The 27287-nt window shown below is 37.6% G+C and overlaps 1 protein-coding gene across 3 annotated transcripts in view; it reads left to right on the top strand.

Annotated features, from left to right (window-relative positions):
- LOC139449490 (rho GTPase-activating protein 6-like) overlaps positions 1-26400 on the top strand; it is a 120173-nt gene extending 93773 nt beyond the window's left edge. For all 3 annotated transcript variants that reach the window (XM_071230911.1, XM_071230912.1, XM_071230910.1), the window contains 9 exons: positions 9284-9412; positions 18167-18308; positions 18578-18659; positions 19845-20049; positions 20909-21115; positions 21379-21530; positions 21944-22126; positions 22408-22505; positions 22872-26400. In XM_071230911.1, coding sequence (XP_071087012.1) covers positions 9284-9412; positions 18167-18308; positions 18578-18659; positions 19845-20049; positions 20909-21115; positions 21379-21530; positions 21944-22126; positions 22408-22505; positions 22872-23592 — 1919 coding nt within the window. In that variant the 3' untranslated portion in view covers positions 23593-26400. The remainder of the gene's footprint in view (positions 1-9283; positions 9413-18166; positions 18309-18577; positions 18660-19844; positions 20050-20908; positions 21116-21378; positions 21531-21943; positions 22127-22407; positions 22506-22871) is intronic.
- The last annotated feature ends 887 nt before the right edge of the window (positions 26401-27287 follow it).

A 27287-nucleotide genomic window follows, 5' to 3' on the forward strand; every position in this document is an offset into this window, starting at 1 on the left:
CTCATTTTTAGTGATCCATTTATGTATTTTTCATTAGTATTTTGCCTTTTGAAATCCATGAAATCTGTTTCGGCAGATGATCAAGACATCTCTGGCGTTGATTATCTTAAATTTATACAAGAAAATTTAATATACATCTTTTACAAAGAGCTAACAAGCCCCTTTACAATCTAGCCTTTTAGGAAAACGCATGAAGTAAAACAATATCATCAACTGAATATTTTTTACGATGTGTTTATTTGTTTGTTTGTTGTTTAACGTCACACTCAGACGGCGGTCTGTAAATAACCAAGTCTGGACCAGACAATCCAGTGATTGCCATCATGAGCATCAATCCACGCAACTTGGATACAATGACATGCGTCAACCAAGTCAGCGAACCTTACCACCCGATCCCGTTATAGTCGCCTTTTACGGCAATCATGGCTTACTGAAAACATATTCTAACCCGGATCTTCACGGGTCTTTACGATGTGTATTTAAGTAGGAATAATTCTACACTTTGTATTTTTCTAATTAGATGTTTCCTCTTGTTTCTCGAATGTATGTAATTCTGGTAATGCTCGTGGGGTCACTGTCACTTGAGGGTCAAGGACGTGCACGTGTAGTTTATGAATATAGCATAGGCTACTGACAATGTCCTGATTGTGCTGCTCTGACACCTAAATGGAGTGACCTTGTTTAGTCTCATTAAGGTCGTGTTAACGTTATCACCTCAATCAAATGTTTGTGTGAGCCCAGCATGAGAGCACATTCTGCATCATGTACATTAATCTATATGGAGAAGTCAATAACGGTCATTGACGGAGCCTGTTGCCCCTTGAATGGCGAAGCAGTCATACGCTGGACATTATCAAATCCGACCAGTCGAGATATGAAAGCGTGGTCACTTCAAACTCCCAATTAGTTCCATTTTGTCAAGACCCCGCGGTGAAGTAATTACGACCGCGCACCTGTATGGAAACCCACATTAAAAGCACGTGTTGGGCACTCAAACGTTTCGTCTGAAGCATGTCCGAATCGCCAACAGATACCGTGAGCGACACCTGGTGGTCGATAAAAGCAACGTGTTATTGTCCAGGGAGATAATTCAAAACACTGCGGGAATAACATGACGGTCGTTCTTCTGGCGTCAATCTGGGGACAAAATGTCGAACGCTTTTCTTGGACGGCGAATGTTTCTCATTGATTCCATTCCAAGACAACATAAACCGTGGCCATACCGGATGCCAGGTGCATTTTGGGAGGTTTCGGACACCTGCATGTGTTCTGGGCACCATAGGGAATGGATTTAGCGGCATAGTTGAAGGCATTGACTTTCCAAGGCCATCGTATGGACAACCGAGCATGGTCCATATTCTCTTCATGAGATCTTGGACCATAAAGCGAGATGCAACTGACGATATTGCGTGGCACAGTATCAGTGTTACGACACGTGAGAGGCGTGGTTGACATGTGTAGAATACTCTGTTTGACATCAATAGCACTGTGACTACTATGTGTCCGAATATGCTACTCAACTTTTGAGAGGGATAATCAGATATGCCATTCTTTTTAAATGTACATGAGACATTTTTGTGTATCATGGAATGATTGGAATAGTGTTGCTTAATTAGGATCCAACAGATTGATTATTTATTCGTCGAACTGGTCGTTGTTTCTTTACAGAACTATTTAGCTACAAAATAAGCTCTTTGGAAATGATCCATATTAAAGTTCTGCAGAACAAAATTTGGTGTTTGCAGACAATAGTAATAATCGTATCAAGCTCCTCAATTTATTATAAAAATCCGACGAACAATGAAATTCGTCAAATGAAAGCGGTCCCTGTACTTGAATAAAGACACACTTTGAAAACGCATATTCGAGAAAAAAGCTTAAGTAAACGTCCATTTTATCTGAGAAAGGAAGACGTGCTGATAATAATTTACCACGATGGTGCTGGGAGATAGGGACGCTCCAGATGACCCGCATACCTGTCTGTACAACCTCCACTCGTAAATTATGTCTGTCGTCTGCTGCAATGACAAGTCTACTAATGCCTCACATCTGTGAGTTATTACGTGTCCCTGTATGGCAATATCGGGGGATATACTTCATATCATATTACATAATCCCTGACATGAACATCCGAAGCTGTGACTTCATTTACATACCCCTGTCTAGGGAATCACCTCATCTCTAAGTATACTGAAGGGCTGCATAAGAGAACATTAATAAGGGGCAACTTGTTTTATACGTGACATCCCTTACGTACCCCTTAACGCCGTCGCGGCGGTGGGGTAGCCTTGTGGTTAAAGCGTTCGCTCGCCACGCAGAAATCCCGGGTTCAATTCCCCTACATCGGTACAATGTGTGAAGCTAATTTCTGGTGTCCCCAGTCGTGATATTGCTGGAATATTGCTAAAAGGTGCGAAAAGCCCTACTCACTCACTTTAACGCTGTCGGTTCCAAAGAAACTTTCCGGGCATTAGATACTCAATAACACCCGCAAATCTGTAAACGAGATTATTCTAAGATAACCCACCAATATTTCACGTTGTGTCGTATGTTTTGGATATGAAACATTTGCATTGAACACTGCAGAACGTATCGTTGTGTATCCGACTATCCAGTGTACTATATCTCCATTCTATTGTGAAAATTAGCCTGCACTCATTCGCTGCCATAATTTTGTTTTGAGCCAAATTCGAATGGCACGACGCCAAAATAATCGCCCAATCAAATAACACCCATGGGCGAGAAAAATTCAATGCTATGTAAATAGATAAGAGAGATGGAGATGGTGCCGTCACTTCCGAAACGAAGCTGCAGTGGCAAATGGGTCTAAGGTATATGTCATAATAGAATGAAAATATAGGTATATCGGACAAGCGAGGATGACCAGTACGATTTTCTTGTTATTTTTACCTTCCCTCAACTAAAGGGCGTACAGCTGAACATGAAACAGGAAAGCGGAAAACTAAGCACAATGTCAGTTTTTCTTGTTAATCTGATATATGCCTCCGCCTTAGGTCAACATCCTACCTCTGACTCCTGACCTCAGTAAACCCATGCCATCACAAGTATAATGGCGAAATATCGGACGTCAGGCAGGTCATCATTGCGCAAGGGCTTCTGGGATACGTATAAACTAATTAGCATTTAGCATAGTATTACAGTGTCATGTTTATTCATTCATATCATTGTGAGGTGACTTCAAGGTTAAACTGCCTGAAACGCTTCAAGAAGCCAAACCTGTTACGTCACTTGAGTCAGCTGTTCTAAGATGACACGATGACAGTTCCGTTTGGGCGTGACTGTATTGCAGACAGTGCACCTTTGTGGTAACGCTTTTTAGTGCAGTATGAACAAGCCATTGTCTCCCGCTTGTCGTGATGTGTTTAGAGCTTTAAAAATTTTTTTTGATATTTCTTCACAACAAACCAGATGCTTTGTTGTTCCTGGATAAAGCCTCTCTTGTGACTACATTAAGCTTGGTCACATCACCCATTTGGCTAAAAGGCGAATTGAAATAAGCATTGTGAAAGTTAAATGTTTTGTGATAGGCACCTTCAACCACGTGCGTCACCCGTGAAGATCCGGGGTTAAATAGGTCTTCAGCAACCCAAGCTTGTCGTGACTATGCTTGTCGTAAGAGGCGACTAACGGGATCGGGCGGTCAGACAGGCTGACTTTGTTGATGCATGTGATCGTATCTCAGTTGCGTGATTCGATGCTCATGATGTCAATCACTGGATTGTCTGGTCCAGACTCGATTATTTACATACTGCCGTCATATAGCTTGAATATTGCTCAGTGTGGCGTTAAACAACAAACAAACAATTGTGTATGTCGCAAGGTCATCAAGACATGCTTACGTAAATCGGAAAATGTGGCGTCATGAGATTCAAATACTTTCAGCTGGGTTAAGTAAAAGAAGGTGAACGTTTTTGTTGTTGAATACGACCACGTGACTTAGTGGTTACTGCGCTTGCGCGTCATACAGAAGGACCCAGTTCGATTCTCAGAAGAAGAAGAGTGAACAAGTTAGATATTAGTCGTATCAGCTACACAGAGACAATAGAAGACTTGGAATCTCTTTGGTATTGCTTCAAATTTGCTGAGAAATGTCGCCAAACTGAATTAATCTTCCCCGACTCGCAAGACATTAGTAACGACAGAACGCAACAGAGACGTATAACATGGCCGCAAAACAGGTTCTTCCTGAGGTCTCTGGACATGAATGTCGTGGGCTAAGAGGTTATTGATGGACTGTCGTCCAGGTGACAAGGTAGAAACACATATACATACGGGTTGTACAAGCTGATACTGTCATCAGTGTCAGTGGGTCGAGGCCGTAGATCACCACGTCAAACCATACAAGCAGCGTTTACTACCACGTGGTACCAATCCATGCAACACCTGTCAGGTGGGAGATGGACTGACGGAACATCACAGCATATGGAGTAATAGGTTGTTAGGTAGATGTGGTCTCCAGGTTGATCGAGGAGACTTCGCAAGTTACATCTGTATATGATCAGTTGGCAATTGCGTATTATGTTTTCCGTTGCGCAAAGCGGTTTGCAAGTTCAGGTTTAAATAAAAGAAGTCGATCACTGTAGAAACTATTCCCTTTTTCCATTTTGTTTGTTTTATTATCCTTCTCTTTTGACGGAGATGCGAATATAGACATCCCTATGACTTGCCATCTTTAACATGGCTGTGACCCCTGAAGATCCGGGGTAGGATAGGTCTTCAGCAACCCATGTTTGCCCTTAAAGGCGACTTCGCTTGTTGTATGAGGCGACTAAGGGGATCGGGTGGTCAGGCTCTCTGATTTGGTTGATGTATGTCATCGTAACCCAATCACGTGGATCGATGCTCATGATGTCAGACTTGATTATTTACAGACCACCGTCATATATAGCCTGAATATTGCCGCGTGAGGCGTCAAAAAAACAAAACAACAAATAACGTGACTGTTATTGATACGAAAAGGAATATGAGAGGATTTTGGTCATACATATTCAACGTGGGACGAAGGAAAATATTTATGTTGATGGAAGTGATCATCACAGAAGACACTTCGAACACATTCACTTGTGGCCAGAATACAGACCGATGACGTTTCCATATTGTGCACCAGTTAGAACTGACACAACGAAAGCGAACGAGAATGTCTGTAAACAATGGTAACCTGAACGTCAAAGCGACCTTCATCTTTGAACTTGCAGGTCACTTTCCCCGGCGTAATGTTTCGAGACCCCCAACCTATAACCCCCCTCGCATCAGTGTACCGCCCATGTTGCAGGTGCTTGTACGTGTTTGTCGTCGTCAGCATATCTGTTCTGTCATATTACCCTGACAACTGATCCAAACTGTGTTATTTCTGCACGCGTGGAGCAGCAGTGTACTTTCTACATACACCTAGTCAACTGGTGAATGGTCTCAAACGTCCATCATTAGTTACATCATGTCTAGGGCATTTAAAAAATGTTTCTGATTATATATCACGTGACATGTTCAAATTATCACGTGATATTAGACGTCTACTTCATTTCACCTATGAACGTTGGTTTGGCTATGGGTCTTGTAATGGCCGCCAACCATACCACTAAAAGGGTTTAAATTAGAGAATAGAGCGGAAACGACCGAATGTATGTAGTTCCGCGGAGGGCTTTTATTCTGTTCTTGTCTAGAATGCCACGGGCTTTCTCCCTCGATGTCTATGCCTGTTTGCATTTGTTTATTTGTTCCGAACCACGATGAACATACTACGCCCACACAAACGAACTACCGATAGGGACTATATCTCGTGTGGGCTCCAGTGATACCCTTATATGGGTGTACAAGATGCGCGTATGAATACAAGGAAGTTCAAGTTTTACCCAGTCATTGCTAACTCTATTTTTTTTAAGTTTAATTTTACCGTGTTTCTAAATCTTACATTCACGTCATGACAGCTTTTTAGTATTAAAATTTTATTTCCGGAAAAGCATTTACATATTTTATTTGAATACATTGTGAAGTTGACAATTACAAAGCGGGGTCGTCTTTAGTTGCAAAAGAACATGCAGGCGTTAAAACGTCACGGAATGAAAATTAGTCGAAAAGGTGGTCGCGGTGTCAAGATAAAAATGAAAAATTAGCTTAAAATAGTTCCTGGTTTTAAAACTGTCATCATTTCGACTGGCATAGGCATCTCCGGCAGTCATGCTACTGACTTATCGCCTGGCGACATGAAGGCGATAAGACGACGTGTGGGCAAGCTCCAGTCAGTCTTTCTAACATCCGCGGTGTGTTGAGAGAATATAAATGACAAATGACAGGGGTTATATATTCTTCTTTTAATGACATCTCAAAGGTGACAATAGGGTGTTTTCGGATGCAGAAAAACTCCAGGAAGCAGCGTTGAAATAATTGAAGAATGTGACGTAGGTCTTTGAATTTCGGATACAGCAGACATTATATTTGTATGCCGAAGACGTTTATCCCAAAAAGAATGTATGTCTCGACGTGCAGAATGTCTCTTAAATACTATAGGAATCTGTTATCGAGAAACACGGCTGTTCTCATATATTCCCTCTGATTCAAAGCTTCATTGTCGACACACCTGGATTTCAAAGTAGTGAGTAAGAGAGTTAACACCGCTTTTAACAGTATTCCAGTTATATCGCGGCGTGTCAGCTTAATGTGGGAGGAAAGCCCGAAGTGATGCAGGTCTCAGACGTTTACCACTTTGGTGAAACTCACGAGCACGGGTATCGTGCTGACAAACCTAGAACCATAATCGGGGCGAACCGGGATTCGAACCCACAATCATAGGTTTCTGGCGTTCCCAAGGGACGCAACTCTGCACACAGCGATTTTCGGTGCCTAAGACGACTGCGTTACCCGCACCAGTTCAAAATAGACGACACACTTTGAAAACAACTTTGTTCGTCTAAAGGTTTATTATTCGTCATTGAATGATTGTGTACGTTTTGGGAAAAATAATATAATGATATTATAGAATGTTCTCAATTTCGATAGGCACAGTGACGTGTGAGCCATACCAACCACACTCTGGGCTACGTCATATTATGATATCAATCTGGTAGAGCAAATCAAAGGACTATAACATTACAATTATTTCTTTCAAATCGTTTATCATCAACCAAGCGTTTCGAAATAATATGTAAGTATTGAAACATTAGTACCCACTCCCGCAATTACATTCACAACAATTTAAGTAGAATTTGTCCTCAAATAAGCCTTGAACATTATCAGATATGACGGTTTCTCACATTTAACTCCATGTTCCTAAATATGTTCTGTCTTTCTGCTTCTGTAGAAGTGGTGAGATGAAAGGGGACATAAGTATAGTGCATTATCTATGCTGGTCTCCTCCCTGAGCGTTCTTTTGCATGGTTGCACGTTCGTTGAACATACTTTCACGGTCTATACAAGAGGGGATTGCGGGGAATTACACACCGGGCGGCCAACAATGGGTCGTGATTTGTGGTAAACAGGGAAGATATTTGGGGGTGATGTATCGCCTGTCGGGGTCGGTCATCTTCACGGACCTGTGTAGTCCAAACCACAGGGAGCTTTACATGAGGGTATTTTGGACGCATAAAGATCAAGAGCTTTTGATATATCTGTTGACGTCTACAGAAAGCTCATGTAGCAGCCAACTTGACAACCAGGGAGAAAATGGGCCGACCATTTGTTATACTGAAGGGAATGTGGGATTGTTTTGGAAAAATAATAATATTCCCGAAAATGATGATTTTTTTTGCAAAGCATCGTTCACTGGACATGCTAGATGTTCTGAAAAAATAACATTTCGTGGATCCCCAAAACCCTTTCGGAGAAGAATTGGGGAGGCAGTAAGGTTTTACGCCAATTTTATAATATTCAAGCAATGTCACGCCCATCTTCCCAAGGCAAACGTGTCGACTAGCCTATATCAAAGCCCCAGCCTTTGATAAAAAGGCTTGTGGACACTCGTGCCTCGGGAATATGTATATGAAATTACAAATGGGCTTCACACACCATGTAGGAAAAGAACCCGGACCTTCGGCGTGTCGAGCAAACGATTTAGCATCGAGGCTAACCACCCGCCCCGCTTTCTGAGAAGAAACTATATCTTGAATCGCAGACTGCAAAATTAGTCCCGTCTCAGACTGAAGTCCATGTTTTACCATTCTGAATGAGTATGTGGGGTGGTTTTACGCCACTTTGGACAGCATTTCGGTTATACTGTATTTTCAGTTTTATGCAAGTGGAAATCTCAAAGTAACGCAGGCCGTATATCTTTACCACTTTCGTGACACTGGCTTCGAATAAATTCTTGTTATAGTATTTAGTTAGTCCAGAAACAATTGTCAATAATTCATGAATATAAATCTTACGTTTATAGCTTTGTTTTATTTCATCGATTTACACATTGGCTTTGATGTCGTGTGACAAAATATGTGGAGTATTAAAGTAGGTCTACTATGAATTTGGCCTAGGGCATCGTGTAAAGGTTTTTACCGATAGATCGCAATGATGGTCGACACAACTGTGTGCCAATAGGCGCGCCCGAAGTATGTCACGTGTCACACTCCATTGCTCGTACATCTGTGGTGTTTCTGCGTCATCAACAAATGTGGAGAACGGGGTATTCGCTTGTGGGGATCACTTGCGTCATTTGTACATAAACACATTTAATATGTATAGAATTTGGATACGCGTAAATACGAAGACGCACACGCATGTACGTACGCGTGCACATACTTACCCACACCATGAGAGTAGTATGATACAGATATCTAGTATTAGCTATCACCTCAGTACTTGTTGGTATTTGTATATTTCAAATAATTTAATACTAAATATGATCAGCTGATGATGTGTTAAGCTTTTAGGAACACAATAATTCAGTACCGTAGCACTAAGTAGTGACAGAGAAAAAAAACTTATGTTCAAGGAGCAACTGTTCTGGGAATATGGTAACTGCTGCTAAACAACGGAAGGGTAACGGTTGAAAGGGGGTACCCTAAATTATTCACCTGTAGGTGAACTATAATTTATATGAAATATTAACATGCTAATATTAACATTATAATGACTGCTTAATTAACACTCATGGTAACAATTTGATCATTAGTGGCAATGGCAGCTGTCATAGTGCCAATAAAACACTATTCCCGTGACAACTGATAATTATGGTGACTGTATTGAAATAATGCTCTGAACCATGATAGTATTTATGATGATTGTTAGTAATCTGAATGTTAATAATGATAATAAGGACAAGTTATTTTGTTTCCAGGAGATTCTGATGACAACCGGAGGTCAAAGAAAGTGTTGTCGCTGAAAAGAAGATCAAAGTCGGCCAATCTGGCTGGTTTGTTGGATACTCTAGCTGAGAAAGAAAAACAGAAGGATTCAAACCCAAAAGGTTGGTTTCATTGTGCCAAAATATTGCACCTTCATTTTCAAGCATATCAATTTTGGATGAATTACAGTGTTGTGTGAAAAAAGGTTCTACGGGAAGAATTGACAATTATAAAAGAAGGTAATTTGCTTTTAGATACTCATGGTTTTTTTTAAAATTCATAACATTAAAACATTCTTCAAACAGTTGCTTAGCATTCTGAAAAATGAATTTGCAAAAATCTAAAAAAACTTTCGAAAAGATATAGAAATCAATTTTCAAAACTGTGTTAAGTTTCCTACTCAAAATAAGGTTGTTATAAAATATATTGTCCTTTTATCACCAAACAAGTATGTAAAAGGCCTACACTACTGAAACTGTTCAGCCACACAATTGCCATTATGTGTGCTACGGTCATATATACCCCGGTACTAGTCCTTCCAAGCAAACCCTGGTATTTCAATAGACCGTTATTGATATGTATAGAATGAAACAGAGGCTCTAAGGGTCTGATAATGAAAGAGAGGCTACAGATTTATAGAACGACCTGGTGTGTGATTGAAGCTTACTCTATAGGGGTGCGTAAAGTTTGCGACAAGGACCTGCCACGCCCACAACTGTGGTTGGTGGTGCATGAGAAATGTCATTCCCCTAGTCATCCTTTGACCTCGGCGACAGAAACTATTTTCCACATGACTGCTACTAATGTTCTATTAAATGTATTTTGAGGTTTAAGTTCTTGCATTACAATGTGTTAAGTATTTATAAATGTAGTGTAGCGCAAGCCATTAAGTACATTTATAGGATTTTTCAAAATGTTATTGTGGTTAAATCATTTCAAAATTTCTACTGTGTTAGGCTCGTGTTAATTTACTGAACAGAAAAAAATCTATTTTCAGTTGGATGAATGAATATCTTGTATAGATATCAAATTTATTCAGTGCTCTCAAGTTATTTATGAAGTCAAAGAGGAAAGCAGGAATATTCAGAAATATTGTAAATATTTTCAAACCACATATTACAGAACTTGAAAACAAACAAACAAACAAACAAACAAAGAATCAGTACCCACTGACGGAAACAATATATTGTCAAAAAAAATTAAAAAATTCTTGAATAACAATGCTGACAAAATGTTTAATGTAAAGCATGAATAATTGATCAGAAACTGATCTGGCCATATATCATAGCAGAATGACTGGTAAATAATGTATATTTATATCATGGTCATGATATTGAATGGTATTTCATTCAATAGAATTCTGACACTCCCAAGTCAAGAATATAGGTCAAAAACATCCACCCCCACATTCAGCCAGGGCAAACATCCTGGGGTCATGTGGACAGTTGAAATAGAATTAGCTCGAGGGTGGATCTATCATTTATGTCATTAGCTCACCAACTTTACCTGAGAGTTGTTAGGACAGGGGCTAGTCGATAGACTCATCTTTGTCTCTCGGGAATTGGTTCATGTATAAATAAATGAAAAATTTATTGTTAAATTTATTATTATTAATTATTTTTCAAAAGAAGATTAAAATTATATTTATCTATTATTTACTATAATTATTGTTATTGTTGTTTTTATAGTCAATCATTCTTTCAGTTATCGGTAATACTTTGAAAATTCTTTTTATTATCTAATATGATAATATTTTGTCATGTAAATATACCTCGCACTAGGCTGTTAGTGACAAGGTTAGTGAAAATCTGGAAATATGTTTTTTTACAAAAAAAATGTTATGTTACATAAACCACTAGTCCAAAATAATCAATCAGCTATTTTGATCTAACCCACTGGTATTAACTCGAGAAACAGAACCTGCTGGCATGACAACATATCCCAATCTTAGCAGTATCTACACATACTAATCTATCTAAACACACCCCTCCCACCCCCCACCCCCACCCCCACACCCTCCCCACTATCAACAGTTTAAACTTTCATGTTAACCTTTGACCCTGGTCAGGCATGCTCTATCAGCTGGTACTGGTTTCATCAGAAAGTGTTGCACTTTCAGAATCTATAATAATCCATATTTTAATCCACTTTAATCCCAAACATCTTGTACATAATCGGTGAGACACCTCCATCCAAAGAGAGGGCAAGGCTGACGGCCTCTAGTCAAGGTGATTTGGAGCTAGTATAGAGATGGAGTGATACGAATGATATTCACCCTATCCCAGAAGCCTTCGGGCAATCATGATATGAAGAATATATGCCACTGGCTTGACTTGAGGTGAATATAGGTCAAGTGGGTAGTGTTCATAATTGCATAGGTGTAAAACATTTTTTATTAAACTGTTAAAGTGTTCAACATAACTTATAGCCCCTGTAGTTGTGTGAGGGAAATACCTGAACTATATCTGTGACATGCTTAAAGTAACACTGGTGATTTATTATACAAACTTTATACATTGCCACTACACCAGGATATCCAGGATACAGAGCTACAGATAAGCAGCGTATTTGCATAAAATACACACCAAAATATTCAAAATACAATTACTTTCAATTAACTTGCGAACAGGAATGCATGCATTAAACAAAAAACTCAAATGTATAAAATCAGCATGCATAAATACCCATTGAAGCTTTTTCAGCATGCGGGCAAAGGAGCTAATTGCCGAAACACATTATGAGCTAATTTACTTTCGAGTCAAGCCTATATATTTAGAACCGTTATATACATCTAAAACATAATTTCATTTTATTTATTTTTTAATCTTAAAATGTTCACTAATTTTGGGAAAAACCCAATAGAGGGATAAATGGATGAGTGGAAAAATATTGGTTACCCAATGAAAAATGTAATTAAAATCAAAACCCTAGAGTAAAAACTCAATTGCTCCAAATGTTATCTGGAGCTCTGTGGATAGCAAACTGAGTGTCCTTGGTAGGCATTTTGTGAAAGTATTGTTATTTTCCTCACCTTGGTCAGTGAAATAGAAATCATCTCTACAAAGGCATAACATTACTTATTACTATATAACAGCAATTGTGAAATTTGTAATTCTAATTTTGGAATTTTAACTGACATTTGCAGCAGACTTAGGGAAATATCAGCCTCTCAGCAGGTCGAGATATATCTCTAGACATAGGATATTTGTGCAGTATTGAAAAATAGGAATACAAGGGACGAACTAAGTCAAAAATAATTCTAGATGACACAAGTGATATACAGTTAAAATATACTATTCTAAAGAAGTTAAAGAACATTCTATTCTTTCATATTACTATAGTTAATCTGTCATGGCAGAAGAATGGGGTGTTCTTAAACTTCTTTTGAGTTTTGTTTGTTTCTTATTGGTTTGTTTTGTTCAGCATTCAGCAATATTCCAGCTATAGGTTGGTGTAAAATTCTGTAAAATTCTGTAAAATTCTAGTCTGGACCAGACAATCCAGTGGTGAACATCATGACCAAGTCAGTGAGCCTGACCATCCGATCCCGTTTGTCACCTCTTCGTATATAGGCACTGCAACTTCACCTTATAAATACACTGTTAACAGTCCATTTAGTGTATAATGTGAAATGTGTTATTTAGGTTGTCAACCTTTTAGTTTGAGAAATTATATCATACCCAGTTCATGATGTTATTCAAAAAGCTTTTATGTGTATCTCACCTTTATTTTTACCACTCCATGTGAGCAACTTAAAAAAATAGAACACATTTTGTAACAGATAAAACTATCATTTTACATCAGGTGGAACAACAAACACATCTGTATTGTTATAAAAGACTTGTCTGCAGGTGTCAGGGGACATTAGATATACAGGTGTATAGTAAACATAGGTATGGTGTAGGTATAGAGTGCCAGCCCATGACCAAATTCCGGAGTGATAATAGAATTATGGCTTCAGTTGTCATCATATGTAGGTCACACACAGAGTGAGGGTCGGAACTGGTGACCTTGCTGGTTGAAAGATTTGTACAATGTTTACATAGCTAATAGCTGGGATGGGCCAATGTTTGACAAGATAGGTAATATAATGTTTTTATTGACTAGAGGTATGTATTATATTTATGGACTAGGAAGGTAATATAATCCACCTACTTTGGTGATATTCTTTTTTTAGAACATGATACAACAGTTTGTAAACGTATAAATCTTAAAACAATGTTATTCTTATTTGATTTAGATTATTTTAGGTTTATTATATATAATAATACTCACATGCTATTTGTATGGTCATGTGTGTTTAAGTAGAGATTTGAAAGTTTTTTGTTAAAGAAATTGGAATACTCAGCATTTTAAGTAATAATGACTTGTCATGTGATTCAAAGTCATTTGAACAAATGCATTATGTTTTAAAATGGCTGCTTACTATAGAAGTGTGAGGATTTTCCTTTCTTGTTCAAGGTCGGGAAAGAATATATGTTGTGTTGATGAGTGTCATTAATCTCTTTTCGACTGAGATGTCATTGTCACGCTTAGGGCAACACCTCTGATTTAATGGCGACCAAATCAGCTTGAGTCCCAGCTCATGTGTTACAAGTAGGACTTTAGACCAGATATGATAGTGAGTGAGTGAGTTAGACATATTCCAGCAATATCATTGTGGGTGACACCAGTAATGGTCTTCACACATGTGGAAATAAAACCCTGACTTTGTATGAAATGAGCAAACACTCTATCCGCTGTACTAGAAGACTAGTGCTATTTTCCATTTTCATGTTTGCTAACAAATCAACAAATATGTTTTCTACATTCGTATCTAATTTTTTCAACATTAAATTACGATTAACTTAACTTTATTTTTAAGATAGTATATGCCAAGTTTCTGTCCCAACTAAATTATTAATGAATTTCATTCCACTTTTGAAATTATTTTAATATTTTATTTCCTTTCACACTGTAAATCATATCACGATACATTGCCTTTTGTGTATATGAATAATATCTAACCAATCACGTTAGAATCTGAATACTGTGTGAATGTCATGTATGTCTGAGGACACAATACAACGTATATCACCTTTCAACCAAATGTAGTCACCCACATGACCGTGAAAACTCAGGAATTTTATCTATGCTAATTATTCTGTCCTATCTGAGGCATTTCAAAATCATCTTAAATGCCTAAAATATTTTGTAACTTTAAATTTACACTCACTTCTGATCTAACACTTAATGTTATGAACCTTGGTGTTTCAGTCACTATAGGCTACACAGTGAATGGAAGATCGGGTTACTTTTTAGGCACATAGTGACAGACATTCGATATGTCATTTACATAAAATGTAACTCAATAAATCAGACTGTCAGTGCAAGGAGACTATTAAATACACAATCTCTACATTATGTAAGCATATATCACATGGCTTGCATATTGCAGAAGCGATTTTCTAGATGTTATATATAAAATGTATTGCCTCTTGAAATATACATGTAATAACTTATGATATAGGTTACTAAGTATACATCACTAAACTAATACGTAGGTATTACTATATAACAAGATGGTATGGTGCACAGTTGCCTTTATTTGGTGTTTGTCAAAACTGTTCAAGCTTTTTCATTATTTAGCAATTTAAAAATGATGTGATGTCCAAAACAAAAAAGTGTGTTTCTGTTTTAATGACCAATGTTAATCTGCAGCCCCTTACCCTAAACCTTTTTTGGTTGGTTGTATTTCCCAGTTGGACCATTGCTTTTATCACCAGCCCAGTATTATCCAAACTGTAGGCCTCTGGCATAAATTTTCTATTATATATAGATATCATGATTGTGTTCATTTTAAAGCAGGATTTTACTGACAAAAAAATGTTTTTTAAAGAAGAATTATTTTTTTAAAGAAGAATTTTTTTTAAAACAGATTAAATTACCAACCAACACTATTTATTCATGGACTGAAATGGGAAACACATATCGATGCCAAAAGCAAATTAATTCTGTTTTAAAAGAACAAAAAATTAATTTTTTTTAAATAAGATTAAAATGACAAATTAACCCTATGTTTTGACTGCCTGAATAAGGAAACACATAGTGATGGCAGAGGCAGATTTACATATATCGTTTTGTTCTACTGAAACCTTCTGTCACATGGGTAGTGTCATGTTATAACTATAAGCAGTAGTAACATCGTCATCTCGCCCTCTTTATTAAACAGAACAGCTGCTGTCAGTTATCTGCTCAAAGTATCTTAACAAACACCATCAACTGTGTCCATTGTTGGTAGCGAGAAAGGTTGTACTTCACTTTTAGCACTGTTGAGCAGCATCGCCCTCACTGGATCTACAGGGGATCTGAATATAAAATATACATGTAACTTGTTTAGGGTTTTAGTAGCGTCCCTCTTTGTCAATTTGGTAAACGTCCATAGCACTTATTACAGCAAATACGGTACCTTGTTATTTGAAATGCCCGTATCATTTGGGGATATTTGGTAATTGATACTATCAGGTCAAGGGATGCCATGTGATTGAGGACATGGGTAACATCAGGGTAACATCACATACACCTGTTTATCCATGTTTGTTCAAGTTTTCAGTATTCAATAAAAGTGTTTGTAAATTTGTATGCTTTATAGGAGGTGTGGATTATGACAAATCTGATTGAATCTTGACATTGAGAGAACCTGATACTTAACATACTGTCAAAACTCTAGTAATAAATAACTTCTAGGTTTTCACTGTACACAATCAGTGTTACATCCTGGAATTATGTACTCAGTGAGTGTCTGGGTCCTGTATGTCATGTTTATTTATAAAAAGAGATAAGAATGACCTAATGTGGCAAATTGCTACGATGTTTTCTACAAACAAAACCTTGGGCAACTACCAGTAAATGTCACATTATCCTTCTGACAGCTTATCTTTTGTTCATGATTTAATTCATGAATTAATTAATGATTTGTTGCTTTCATTGAATATTGAATAAATATTCTTTAAAATAAATATGATTATTTCCATGATATTTAATAGTATATGAATAAAAATATAGCCTTTGTTCAATTGTAAGGGCTTATGTAGAATAACCCAAAAAAATATGTTACTAAAACACCAAAAAATAATGATAAGAAATATTTGTATAAAAATATATGAATCTGAAATATTATTTGGCAAAAATAATGTTAAGTAATATTGTTAACAATGATATGAATCTGAAATATTATCAGACAAAAATAATGTTAAGTAATATTGTTAACAATGATATGAATCTGAAATATTATCTGACAAAAATAATGTAAAGTAATATTGTTAACAATGATATGAATCTGAAATATTATCAGACAAAAATAATGTTAAGTAATATTGTTAACAATGATATGAATCTGAAATATTATCAGACATCTCATGCAGGGATGTATTAAACCTAATACTCTCATTGACTTTTCTGCAGTGTCAGACAAGCAGTGGTTAGTAGTCGTAAAGAACAAACAGTAACTGATCCATATGGAGCCTATCTTTCACAATATCTTGCAATGATAACATATCCACAGTGGTATTCTTAAAACTGACGGGATTTTCAGATAGACCCCTTGCTGAGATAAACAATGGGGTCATAATCGTAATGTGACATTGAAAAAGTACAGTCTGTGTAGCAAGGGACTGACACGACCTAGTGACACTGAAAAATAGCTCCCTAAGACCACCATTTACTACCGGGATGGTTAACTGTGCGGGGGTTGGTTTTGAATCATTATATTCCTATTAGAAGGGATCTTGTGAGAGGGACGGGATAACGTATTGTAGTCTTCAAATAGAGAATTACTTTAAGAAGATGAGTGAGTAGAATGCCAGGATGTTAACAGACCCATGCCAAGATTTGCACACAGGGAAATATTGCCTATAATGCCTGCCTGATATGACTAATAGTATATTGTGATATGAAAGCACTCAGTAACACTGAAATGTTGTGATATGAAGCCGTATGATGTAAACCATGGGAAAATGTTAGGATGATAAACCATTGAAAATATCTTTCATGACTTGAATCATTTCATTGTCAACTTCGAGAAGACAGTAAGTGTCATTTGGCTTCTTACAGTATCGGAAATTAGGGTATAGCAACAAAACTGGTTAGAGTGAGTGAGCTGGGTTTAAGCTGCTTTGAACAGTAGCTCAGTTATGTCAGTGTGGGTGGGCTTAATGATGGAGCAAGGGACATTACTGAGGCTGAGATACGGGCAAACATGGGTGGGATACAACATGTAGTCGAGCAATGGCAGCAATTTCAGCATGGCCAATTTTATATAAACAAACTGGTTTACCAGTACCATATTCGACATAATAAGCGCCCCGCTCTAATAAACGCCCACAGGATTTGCTAGTATATATTTGCTAGTGAACAATCCCAATTAGCACCCCTTCTGATTGATCAATGTACACAAGACTTATTTATTCATGTATAATACGCACTCGTGTGTTATATGCTCCCAAAATTATGAGCAATTAAATTCTGGAAAAATATATCTGTCGTATATTAACATTTCAGGCTGTCAGCATAAACAACGAAATTTATCCTTTAACTCTGTTTTTTTTCACCAAAGTAATATTCTAATAAGAGCTCCCTATTTTTAATTTTGAGAGCGCCCTGGGCGCTTATTACGTCGAATATGGTATCCTTGGTTTAATTACAACACATGTTAACTGGAGTTATGGGTATTTTGAAAATAAATTCATATGTGACAGTTTTTCCCACTGCTGTATTCGGTACAGTGTGTGCTTGATGTGTAAGGTTTAGTTGACAATACTGTGTAGGACTCCAGGTGTTGCCAGTCAGATGCTTGTTGAAGTCTTATTTGTTTTTAATATTGGAATATTTTGTTTCAGATGGTTTAGTGTTTGGAATCCCGCTGTCAAAGTGTATCGCTCACGACAGAGAAGTTCATAAAAGACAAAGTAGTCGGCCATCGACATCGTTAAAGGTCCGCAGTGAAAGTGCTGATGTATTGTTGTCTCCTCATGGTCAGAGGTGAGCTGCCAGTAGTGCTGCATTGTGGGAGATTTGTATCTTTGGTCCTTGTGTTTGGGGGGATAGAGGGAGGGAGGGATGGATGGATGGATGGATTATTGGTCAGACTGACAGATGAATGAAACGTTATGACAAGGAAAATGAATGAACGAACAAACGAACGAACGAACGAATGAATGTGATTTTAAATCATACCAGATAATATCAGATTATATTAATGGGAAGAGATGTTTTAACACATTCTTATGTATTAATGGTTTTATTTTCAGAAAATCAAGCAGCTCCTCCCAAAGCTCTCTGGACAATGTTCCCCACAACGGCAGCACAATATCCCACAATCCTTCTCATGGGGTAAGCATGCTACTTCCTGTCACACATGGTGACAGCTGGACGTGTTGAACCTTTCAGGATATGAAGAAACGTATACATTGTTGTAAAACGAAAAAAATCAAATTGAAAACAAAGTGAAATAAAAAGAATTCCTTAGCTGCTGGGCATCGGAAAAATTGAAAATATGAACTCAATAAATATTCAGTATATTTCTTTCCCACAAAACGGTTAAAAGAAATCAGTAATATCTATGGAATGTCCCAAGTGGGCAAACGGAAGTCTTGAAATATTTGTGATTATTAACCACTTATTAGGTTATAGTGATGGTAGTTGATTACCCAGCTGCACTGCCTGAAGCAGTTTTATATCACTTGCAGTAAGATCTCATAAAGTGATTGCATATTATGTATGGCCATCAAGTAGGGTCACTGAAGCATGATCTACATGACAGATAGCACAGATTACTCAATCTTACACCTGTGAATTCTGTCTGTGGAATTCATAGAGATGAGTTATCTCCCTTGACCTAGACATATGGCCTCCATTTTGTGCCTGAAATATGTCAAGCACTTCCAGTGAATATTGACAGGACACCTGGGTACTTGGATTGATGTAATGGGGGGCAATGTCATAAAATTCCTTAGGTAATTGATTGCATTGGGCAATTATTGACTAATTAAGGTTACTTTGGATTTTTGTTCAGGAAGTGATTAAGGAATAGATGTGCAGTTAAAAATTAGATATGCCATTAAAGAAACATACTGATATATTATTGGGTACTTTTACAAGCTAGTTTTTTACGTGTAAAGAAATACTAGTAAACACATAGATACAATTAAGTCATACAGACACTAAAACAAATATATCCAATATATCCCATGCAAGTCTATAATGTTTGGCAAGTCTAGATTTCTGCAGTATTAGGAAAATGAAGAGAGTCTCTGGGCTCCTCTTTATAATATTTTTAAGATAATGTAACAACTGTTTTTTATCTGTAAGATATGTTCATTTCAGAGGCTAGATGTTAGCCTCAATTAAGTCATGAACCTAGTTTTTATCTAATCTGATACTATAAGCAATAAATGGAGAAATTTGATGTAGCATCATAGCAACAATTATCTTGCTAGAAGAGGTATTTGTATGTTCTGCCATGAAAGAGTGAAAATAATTGTATTTTTATTAATGTGTGAAATTTCTTTCTTTCAGAGACGAGGAAGTTCAGATTCATTGTCGGAATCGGAAAGTAGTCGAAACACCAGTTCTAGTCTCATCGATGCCCTCTCCCTGTCTCTCACACAGCCTGCCATGTTACAGTCAGAACTAAGGGGAGACAGCCAAAGCTGCTATGCCACAGGGGCGCCTCAAGTTCCTCAGATAGTCAATTCCTGTTTTAAACATATAGAAACCTATGGTGAGCATCAGTCATCTTACAATGCAGTTTGAGCGTAGTTGGTTGCTGACGGTGTCACACATTGTTCTACAGACGAGTTTTTTCTCGGGTAATTAATCAGACTCGTAACAGTGTAATGGCAGCTCTAGGGGTGGTACTCTACCAAATATGCTCATTTTCTCTTAATAATTTCCCCCGTCAATCCGTGGGGATTCTGTGATTCTTGGTAAGAGTGAGATCGCAGTAACTTATACTTGTCGTACAAGGCCGGCTAAGTTGGTGGGTGGTCAGACTCCTTGACCTGGTCATCCATGGCTCATAATATTTATCGCCTGATTTTGGAAAACGGAAGGCGGGGCCACTTTGGCATCTGTAACTTGGAGACAATAAAGTTCTCAGAAACAGAGCTTGTATAGGCTTATGATTATGCCACAAGTTGGTATCAAACACATTATATCCCTGTGTTATGGGAAGAAATATTCATAGTTTTCTCTCTAATCACATGAGTAACTGTAAGACATCTCATTCCCTTATAAATAAAAGACAACTGTTTCTTAAAAACAAGCCATCATCTGAGTATTTAGAATGTCTGTGTGATGCTACACCCAAGTTATAGCACGAGTAATCATGATAAAGATGGCTGCCGAAAACGTATGATGTCTGACAACCTATGATCCGACAGTAGGTGGTGAGAGTAATGAATGACAAACAAATAGCATTCTTAAATTGAATGTTTGTGGGACATCTGTTTCAAATGCTGTACAAATACCAGTGAAATTACATCTAGTGATAGGCTAAAGCTTTTCCATGTTCCCTGTCAACTAATCACATTGAATGTATGATGCGATCAGAATGAATAATGTCTTCTCTGATTTTTCAGGTTTGCAAGTGCTTGGTATTTTTCGTGTTGGTTCGTCCAAGAAACGAGTGAAACAGCTACAAGAAGAATTTGATACTGGGAAGAGCATTACACTAAATGAAAGTCACAACCCTCATGACGTTGGGGCGTTGTTGAAGGAATATTTTCGGGATCTGCCGGAGCCACTCCTCACTCGGGATCTGTACACGCCTTTCATTTCCACCAGAAGTAGGTCACATGATAGTCATAAAAGGGTATATCGTACTATGGGAGACATGATAAAAATAAATATTTTTATGTTTAATTTATTTCGTGGACCGGCTGCTTTTCAGTTGGGGTGACGGGCCGTGAAACGATAAATAGAAAATGTTTGACCTTATGCTATTAAACTTCAAGGAAAATGGTAATTCTGTAAAACATTTTAGGTGAGTGTTGCTGTAGAGAGTGGCTTATGAATCTCTGTTAAAAAATCCATTTTTTTCTCCTTCCAGAATTAAAAGATGTAGAGAAGCGGTTGTCCGCATTGAGGTTGCTTGTGTCGTTACTGGCGCTGCCAAATCGTGACACATTCTGGGCACTGCTGAAGTTCCTGGCGAAGGTTGTCGAACATTCCAAAGATACTATAGACGAACATGGAAACGAGGTATGTGCTATGAACAAGAATAACCAGATTACACTTCACATTCCCACGACATCGTCTCTGAGTAACCATCTGTAAATGGTCATGTGTTATTATCAAACATAACAAATGGTGTCAGATATGGTATTAGGTTTAGTTAAAGAGAGACCGTTACAGCACCGACAACATCATGTGTCTTGCTCGAATAGCTGGAAGTTTGCTGGTGCTGCGTTGAGCAATATTCAATCACTTATCATGTGGTGAGTGGGCGAAGGGAGACAACTCTGTTTCCATGTGATGACATACAGGCGTATTTATTTATTTATTTATTTATTTATTTATTTATTACAAGTAAAGGTTTTTGTTCAAATGGGATAAGCACATATGAAATAATGACCAATCAAGTGATACCAATTCATTATTTTCACATTTTCCAGCTCTCTGGGAATAAAATGGACGCCCATAATCTGGCAACATTGTTCGGACCAAACATTCTCCACAAAGCCAAGTCATCCCCGGACAAAGAGTTCCGGGTGGAAACAACGGAACATGCGGAGCAGAGCAAGGAGGTCATAGAGGTCGTCAAGGAGATGATCGATAACTATCGTCAGTTGTATGAGGTAAGCTGAACATTATGACAATTTCGAACAAGTAGGAACCCATTTTCTGTCTAGGTCTAGATGTTATGTTAAATCATCTTTGTGAACTGAGACAATTTTGTGTTTACGAAATTTTGGCTTCAAAGTTCAGGTCGGTAGATCGAAAGAAAGAAATGAAAATTTGTAATTTCAAATATATATTTTATTTCTTCAAAATGTTATTGTAGTCTTTTAATTCGTATAATAATAATGATATTAATAATAATATTTGCATCCTGTATTTGTTTTTTTCTGTTTTCCAGATTCCACCTGATCTACATGACGATGTTATACGGATGCTAATGGAAACGAACCCAGAGGTTGCAGATAAGATTCTCAAACAACTTGCAAATGATGTTGTGTAAGTAAAGTTGCAGGTCTCTCTTATTTGGAGAACGAGGATTTTATTATGTTAAAATATAGGGAGTTGTGAAATGGAATTGAACGTCGCTTTGGAACTTCTCGCACTTAGGAGCATACATGTGTGTGTGTGTGGGGGGGGTCTGTCTGTGTGGGTGTCTGTCTCTCTGTGTGTTTGGGTGTCTGTGTGTGTGTGAGGGTATGTCTCTGTGTGGGTGTCTGTCTGTGTGTGTGGGGGTGGGAAGGTGTCTGTGTGTGGGGGTGTCTGTGGGGGTGAGGGTATGTCTCTGTGGGGGTGTCTGTCTGTGTCTGTCTATTTATGACCGTAGGTATACCAATATATAAATATCTTTGATTTGTTTTCCAGGATTGAACCTGACCCGGACACGTCTTCGAGTGTGTTTGACGACAGTGATTCGCCCTCCATGCCCCACTCCCCCAGCAGTGACGCCGACCTCCTCTGCCACTCCCGAGGCTACATGGGTGTCCACCAGACACTCCGATCCTCCAAGAGTGCCGACCCTTGCACCCCACTTGCTCAGCGAAAGCCAGGGATTGTTATAGAGGAACGTCGGACTGCAAGTTCCAGTGATGATAGACCCAAAGTGCGTGTAAATATTGAAAAGACCGCTAGTCCACTAGTATCACGGAGTCAGCGAACATCTCGAACTCCGATGGTGAAGGTTTCGAGAGACAGTTCTAGTCCTGAGGTGTTGTTACGACCACATGTGGATGTACGTGGGGACCGGCCTTATTCCGAGGGATACTCTCACAGTTTGTCCATTCCAAAGCCGAGTTATCTCCGAGAGAACAGCAGCTCCAGTATCAGCAGCTATTTGTCCTCAACAAACAGTCCAGGGGGGTCGGACACCTCAATACAGTGGTCGAATCAGTCACCTCCATCTTCTAGAACAAGCTCACCTCGACCAATACGCAGGTCATCGTCACAGAGGCGACCCTTGAATCTCAACCAAGGTGACGACGCCCCCGTTGGGTCAGCAGAGTGGCAGCGGGAACGGTGGCGCCACTGGGAAATGATCGCAGCTGATAAGAAAGGGGAAGGTTATGAACAAGAAACGCTTGTATGAAAGCCGATGTGTTATGGGCAAAGAATGTGCAATTCCAAATATTTGAAAAATATGAGACTTCTGTGGTATATTATCATTGCTGTACAGATGTGCTGGATTTAATCCGTGAATATTTGGAAAAACAGGTATTCCATAAACTCCACTGCTCAGCGACCGGGAATGATTTCAGAGTTGTGTTTCCATGGTGACAAAACAGGAATACAAACCAAATGCTCAACCACTGTGCGAAATTAGTTGACAATATACAGCTGGTTTGAATGTGCCACTTGGACAGGAATCTAAATCATAATGTCTTTCATATTAACACTTGTTTTTGCAATTTAAACACTAAGGAAATCTATGCAAAAATAGAATATGATGATTGGATTGTAGTGTGTGTATATATATATATGAATATATATATATATGTATGTATGCAAACACGCTGAGCCAGCGATATGTTTTGTAAATAATCCAAAAACTGCCCCCACTGTCATGAAAGTGCAATCGTTAATTGTATATTAACAATCTATGTTCTTGTACGTGAGTCAAGAGAAGGAAAGGTTAGAAAAACTGTTGACTCAGAATTTGCTGTTTTAAATTTTTTACCTTTGACTTTTGATAACATTGAGATTTTTTAACATTTTTATAAAAGCAATAATTCATTATGAAAATTTGTTTTCATCTGTGCAACAGTACAATTACCATTTTCATTTCACATTCATATAAAAAACATGTCACCATGGGTCACCCATTATTGGTCGTTTGTATTCATAAAAGTGGGCAATTTTATAGCAACATCTGAAACAACTGGACTGTATGCAAATTTCTGTTATTTGTTTTATATTAACAGAGGTTCGGAATAGATGTATACATTTTTCAAGTTTGTTAAAATGCTGATTGTTTAATGTTCCTGTGCTTCAAAGACTACTTAGATACTTCAGATATGAGGGTATTTTAAGTGATGCTTTGCAGAAGGAAAAGAGCTGTTGTAGATATATCATAGAGATATTTATGATGTACAAAATAATCAACTCATATGTGCCAAAGTGATGGAGAGAAGATAGTTGTACATAGAAATGGTTGTTGCCATAGTTACCAAAAAGATATTAATAAATATGACACACCAGTGATACGTGGCAGTCTGTACAGTGGAAATCACAGGGATTTTTTTTGTACCAGCTGTATCTGTCTTGTACCACCTCCTTACTACACAACACAATCATTGACACATCTAACTTCAAATATAAATATATTGCATATGTTATGACAAATACGCAATATCTAACCTGCTGAAAACATTTTCGTTCAACCGAAGAAAATAGTAATTAATTTAATTTTGTATTGGCCACAGTGGTGGATTTATGACTTTTAAAATGGTTGATTATATATTGATGGAATTTGTTTCATATTTGTTCTAATATTTCTCATAAGTATTTTTACATCATCTTAGTATTGATGTGAACATCAGTAAATTAACTGAGGTTAGAGTTTGTTGGTATGATATCATGCTGGATATTAACATATCAGAGCAAAGTAATCAAAGTCAGACTGCAATCAAAATGTGACACAATGCTAATCAAAGATTTATGTCTAGAAATAGCAATTTACATTTCAAAATATCTACCGGTACTTCAGCTTCAGTTTTGTAGTTATATGTCAGTGCTATTTCATCATTTGTAAAATAAAATGTTTTTTTGGTTTTTTTTCAAAAATAATATGTTCAGTTTCCATGGCAACCATATAAATGAATGCCCTTTATGTTACCCAACTTTACTCAGGAAATGCCTTTCTAGTCGGACTACCAATGTTAGCCTATACAGATCATCACACTGAAATATTGATATACTATTTCCCTATCAACTGCATGTAACCAAGTGATGAACTTTTTGGTTTTCCGATTGCAGCAAAATGACTGCATTGTTTTAATACAGATCCCTGTCCCACTCCTTAAACTCAAAGAAGTAAAGTACCTATTTTTCTCTTAAGAATCTGAAAGTTAAGGTAAATTAAGACACTTATTCTTGAGGTAATGATTTTGAGGACAATTTTTTTGGACTTTTTATGTCTGTTTATATTTTAAAATATCTTTTGTTTTTGTTAGAATATACTGAATGAAATAAATAAGGGAGCACATGTAGAAGGAAACGTTTGAAAGATCATAATTGATTTGATATTGTGTATATATATATATATATATATATATATATATGATTTTTTTATTCATTTTTTTCAGTAATTGAGGCATTTATGCTGAAGACAGAAGAATCTCTTCGGTTGAATTGCTGTTCCCTTACTTTATTCCTTCAGTATATAAACATTGGCCAGAAGAATAAATCAAAATTATACAGTATTACAAGAGCCAGTATATCATGTCAAAACAAGTCATTACTAATATGGAAATTCAGCTTTTTGGTGTGAATATATTATTTTCACATTAATAAAAATTGACAGAAATTAATTCTACGCACGATATTTAGATGTTATATTAGTGACATGTTTTGTTTATGTTGGTTTCCGTGTTGACTTCATCCAAATACCAGTGCTACCAAGAATCTCCTAACAGTCTATACGTAACACGTTTGATGTTGACCGTGTCTTGTTTACCATTACATAATAGTCGTATCCCATTATGTCATAATGCCTGTTTCCATGGTAACAGTGTCAATCCACTTGTAAACAATGTCCTGTTAAACTACATAGGAAGTCTTGAACATGAGGATTATCTAGCATAACAATCTTAGCTCAATTTTTGGTATGGCTTCGCCCATACACATATATTGTTTATGCTATAAAAGGGCAAAAATATATAATTTTAAAAATAAAACTTTGAACCTAATATGATGTGTTCTGTTCTCCTTACACCTTTTTTAGGGATATCGGTGTACCAGAACCTAATGTGATGTGTACTGCTTACCTTACAACTTTCTAAGGGCTATGGGTGTACCAGAACCTAATGTGATATGTACTGCTTACCTTACAACTTTCTAAGGGCTATGGGTGTACCAGTACCTAATGTGATGTGTACTGCTTACCTTACAACTTTCTAAGGGCTATGGGTGTACCAGTACCTAATGTGATGTGTACTTCTTACCTTACAACTTTCTAAGGGCTATGGGTGTACCAGAACCTAATGTGATGTGTACTGCTTACCTTACAACTTTCTAAGGGCTATGGGTGTACCAGTACCTAATGTGATGTGTACTGCTTACCTTACAACTTTCTAAGGGCTATGGGTGTACCAGTACCTAATGTGATATGTACTTACGTAATAGTTGAAATGAAATAGAAATTCAAATTGACAAACAAAACATTTAGCTTGAGAAAGAGCATTCGGCAACACAACAGTCATCACTTGTTTGCAAACATAAAGGTCAGTTAGTTGCATGTTCAACTCCATGCATGGTCGAGGCTCCCAAGCACAGTGGAGAGCTATGACTGGTGGCAGTGATTGTACAGAGAGATCCACAGATCGGCTATCGCTGTGAGGAGCTTGATGCACACACGCCTAGGGGAGACAACTCCCTAAAGTCACAAATCTTTTCCTAAATCTGGAGCTGCCAACGGTCAACTGACTGTTATGTTTACAAAGACGCCATATATAAACTGATGGACATAAATAAGGTTACAATGAAAAACACAGCCATAAAATAAGCATTACTGTGAGTACATTTGAAATAGCACGCATGTCAGCTTAATGTCGAACGAAAACCTGA

The sequence above is a fragment of the Haliotis cracherodii genome, unplaced genomic scaffold (genome assembly GCF_022045235.1).
Source record: "Haliotis cracherodii isolate W230 unplaced genomic scaffold, xgHalCrac1.p SCAF_8, whole genome shotgun sequence".
NCBI classification, from domain to species: domain Eukaryota; kingdom Metazoa; phylum Mollusca; class Gastropoda; order Lepetellida; family Haliotidae; genus Haliotis; species Haliotis cracherodii.